The sequence below is a fragment of the Elaeis guineensis genome, chromosome 11 (assembly GCF_000442705.2).
Source record: "Elaeis guineensis isolate ETL-2024a chromosome 11, EG11, whole genome shotgun sequence".
NCBI lineage: Eukaryota > Viridiplantae > Streptophyta > Magnoliopsida > Arecales > Arecaceae > Elaeis > Elaeis guineensis.
This window is the reverse complement of record NC_026003.2, coordinates 113,004,773-113,007,599: the sequence shown is the minus strand read 5'-3', so window position 1 is coordinate 113,007,599 and position 2,827 is coordinate 113,004,773. Positions and strand designations below refer to the sequence as shown.

The window sequence follows — 2,827 nt, the reverse complement described above, 5'->3', positions numbered from 1 at the left end:
AAAAAATGATTCTCGCAATGTCAACCATTGGATAGCATGTTGTGCAAGATTCAAAACACTCCAATCTCTATCATCTATCTGCATAGATTTCAAAGTACATATTCCAGGATCCAATGGTTGAGACTGTGAAACACAGGAGTCACTCTTTCATATGAAAGATACATCTGAACCTTTGCTCAAGAAAAAAAAAATGATGGAAAAGAATAACAAACACTAACATGCACCAAAAAACAAAACTGGCCTCACTAAGCTACATTTCTTTCATGTGTGCATATGGAAGCTTCCACCCATCTTTCCCACCAATATAATATAATACAACTAAATATAATAGACAATAATTATCTATGTCACTTAAACTCCTTTACATTGTTAATGTTTACGCCTAATGATGACAATGTAGAACACTACTGCTATCTAATTTCCACCGCACGTACGGGTCCCAAAATCCATGTAAAGCCAGCTGCCACTAAACAAAAAAAAGAAGACCGAAAGGAGGAAGGCTCCCTCTGCGGCTGATGCGCCGCGGTACTCCTTTCCCTCCGTGTCCTATTCCGAAGTCCAATCATTGCATTAATCAACTAAACGCGTACTGGAACTCTGTTTTATTTGTTTTCGCTGTAAACTTCTTCGTAGAAAATAGTTATCGGTCATCATCAGTTCTTTGTTCCCGATGCGTCACATCTCGACCGTCCGGTTCAGCGGGAGCGAATCCTGTCCGAACCCGGTTCGTTGCGGCCTCTCGGCGGCCATGGCCTCCGACACGCGCCACAGCCGCGCGGCCTCGTGCCGGTTGGTGCCCAGCGACGATGGCGACGCCTCGTTGCTGTCCGCGAAGTACTTCCCCGATACGCCCGCCACCTTCGGATGCGTCGCCACGTAGCACGTCGTCGCTGCTGCCTGCGGTGCGCCACACCACACATTTTTATCATATAAGTTATTAATTTCTCTTAAATGAAGATGGCTGGTTATTATATCATCATCATGAGTGGTCGTTCTTCTCACCTGAGGAATCGTCTTGAGGAGCTTGGATGCCAGGAAGAAGGCCAGATCTGCCGTCCAAAGAGAAATCAAGAGCCAGGATTTCAGATTGGAATCAGATCGTAAGGTATGGTATATTTTAAATGAATAGTACCTGTGACGAAGCCCTCGCGATCTCGGGTGAGCCTGGTGCGCACGATGCCTGGATGGACGCAGTTCACGATCACGTCCGCGTCCATCTCCTATCATAAAAATAGGAAAGAAGATAAAAGAGGAAACAAAGAAATCGTTAATAAGATGATGATGATGAATGTTGATTGGGGGATCTAAAGTCTAAGGCGAGGTCAAAGAGGATGGTGGTTTGGAACCTTAAGACGCTCGGCGAGCTCCTTGGTGTGGAGCACGTTAGCGAGCTTCGACAGAGCGTAGGCTCGCGTGGCATCGTACGGTCTGGATATGCTTACCAGAGGAAATATTATTACAAGAGGAAATAAGAGGGAAATAAAATAAATTAATTGATGGGAATTACGAAGCTGGCTCACATTTTCTTGCGGGTGATAAGATCGAGATAACGGATCCCGTCACCGGAGAACCAGCCGTGGATGCTCGAGGACACGTTCACGATGCGGCCTTGGATCCCCGTCTCCCTCGCCGTCTCCACCATCCCATTTAGCAGCAGCTTCGTCAACAGGAAGTGACCTAAAATAAATTTAACTTCAATTCCCAGAAAAGGAGCACCAGAAGGTTCCAGAAAAGGAAAAATCGTTGGTATTGTACGGCTGTCACTCACCCAAGTAGTTGGTGGCGAAGGTCATCTCAATACCGTCCTCCGATACAGCGTGATCATGGGAAAATTTGCCCGCATTATTTCTGCGATTATTCTTTAGTAAAGTTTTATATGAAAAAATTCTAGAGAGAGAGAGAGAGAGGAGGGGTTGCAGTTTTATGATGCACATACATGAGGAGGTGGAGGGGAAGACCGAGGGAGAGGAAGCGGGAGGCGAAGGAACGGACGGAGGAGAGGGAGCTGAGGTCGAGGGGGAGGACGATGATGTGGGATCCGGGGAAGTCGGCGGCGATCCGGGCCTTGGTCTCCTCCGCCGCCTTGAGGTTCCGGGCGGGGAGGACCAGCCTCGCCCCGCGCTTCGCCAGCACCCGCGCCGTCTCCAACCCGATCCCCGACGTCGCCCCTGGCAGGAGAAGAAGAGATTAGATTGAGATCAAGAAAAGAAGATCGGATCTCTCTTGCTTCGATTCTAGTAGTAGTACCGGTGATGATGGCGGTGATGGAACGGAGGTCGGGGGAGGCTTCGGTGACCTCCTCCGCCGTCGACTTGGATCCGAACCCGGTCGAGCCGGCCGAGCCCATCAGGTACTTCAACGTCTCCAGCATTTCCTTCTTTCTTTCTTTCTTTCCGTCTTCTTCTAATTAAGGTTAAAAATCTAGTCCTAAGAGAAAGGGTTTAAGGAAGGAAGAGGACGAGGGAGGGAAAGGGGGGAGCGGTGATTAGGAGGCGGCTTAGGAAAGAAGGCTACGGACTTTGTGGCGTAAGGGCGTGTGAGGGAAAAGGCGCCGCCCTGCGTTTGATTTATAGTCAAAGCGAGGGAGACGGGGAGGAATTTTGAAGAAGAGAGAGGAGAGAGAGAGGTTAAAACTTAAAAAAGTGAGTCAAGTCACAAATGTACTTTGTACCGGCAGAGAGAGAAAAGTAAGTGGTTACAGTGTTCTTAAATCGAATGCCAGCAACGGAAGGACGGGATGGCGAGAGGGTACATTTGATGTGCGTGTTTAACTTTGTTTGAGGCATCTTTTACGTAGACTTGGCACGTGTAAGTATAAAAGGTTGGG

The 2,827-nt window shown here is 48.3% G+C and overlaps 1 protein-coding gene across 2 annotated transcripts; it reads right to left on the bottom strand.

Moving 5' to 3' along the window:
- Positions 1 to 667: 667 nt before the first annotated feature.
- Positions 668 to 2,568, bottom strand: LOC105054114 (short-chain dehydrogenase TIC 32, chloroplastic). Of its 2 annotated transcripts, none has more exons than XM_019853638.2 (8): positions 2,248 to 2,568; positions 1,937 to 2,168; positions 1,769 to 1,848; positions 1,521 to 1,677; positions 1,347 to 1,437; positions 1,133 to 1,220; positions 1,003 to 1,049; positions 668 to 897 (listed from the first exon to the last, which is right to left on the bottom strand). In XM_019853638.2, exons 1-8 carry the CDS (start codon positions 2,369 to 2,371, stop codon positions 676 to 678), a joined length of 1,041 nt encoding a protein of 346 aa, XP_019709197.1. In that variant the 5' UTR covers positions 2,372 to 2,568; the 3' UTR covers positions 668 to 675. The 2 variants fall into 2 exon arrangements, with proteins under 2 accessions (XP_019709197.1, XP_010933850.1); XM_010935548.3 differs by having other exon boundaries at positions 1,347 to 1,428; positions 2,248 to 2,555.
- Between the last annotated feature and the right edge of the window lie 259 nt (positions 2,569 to 2,827).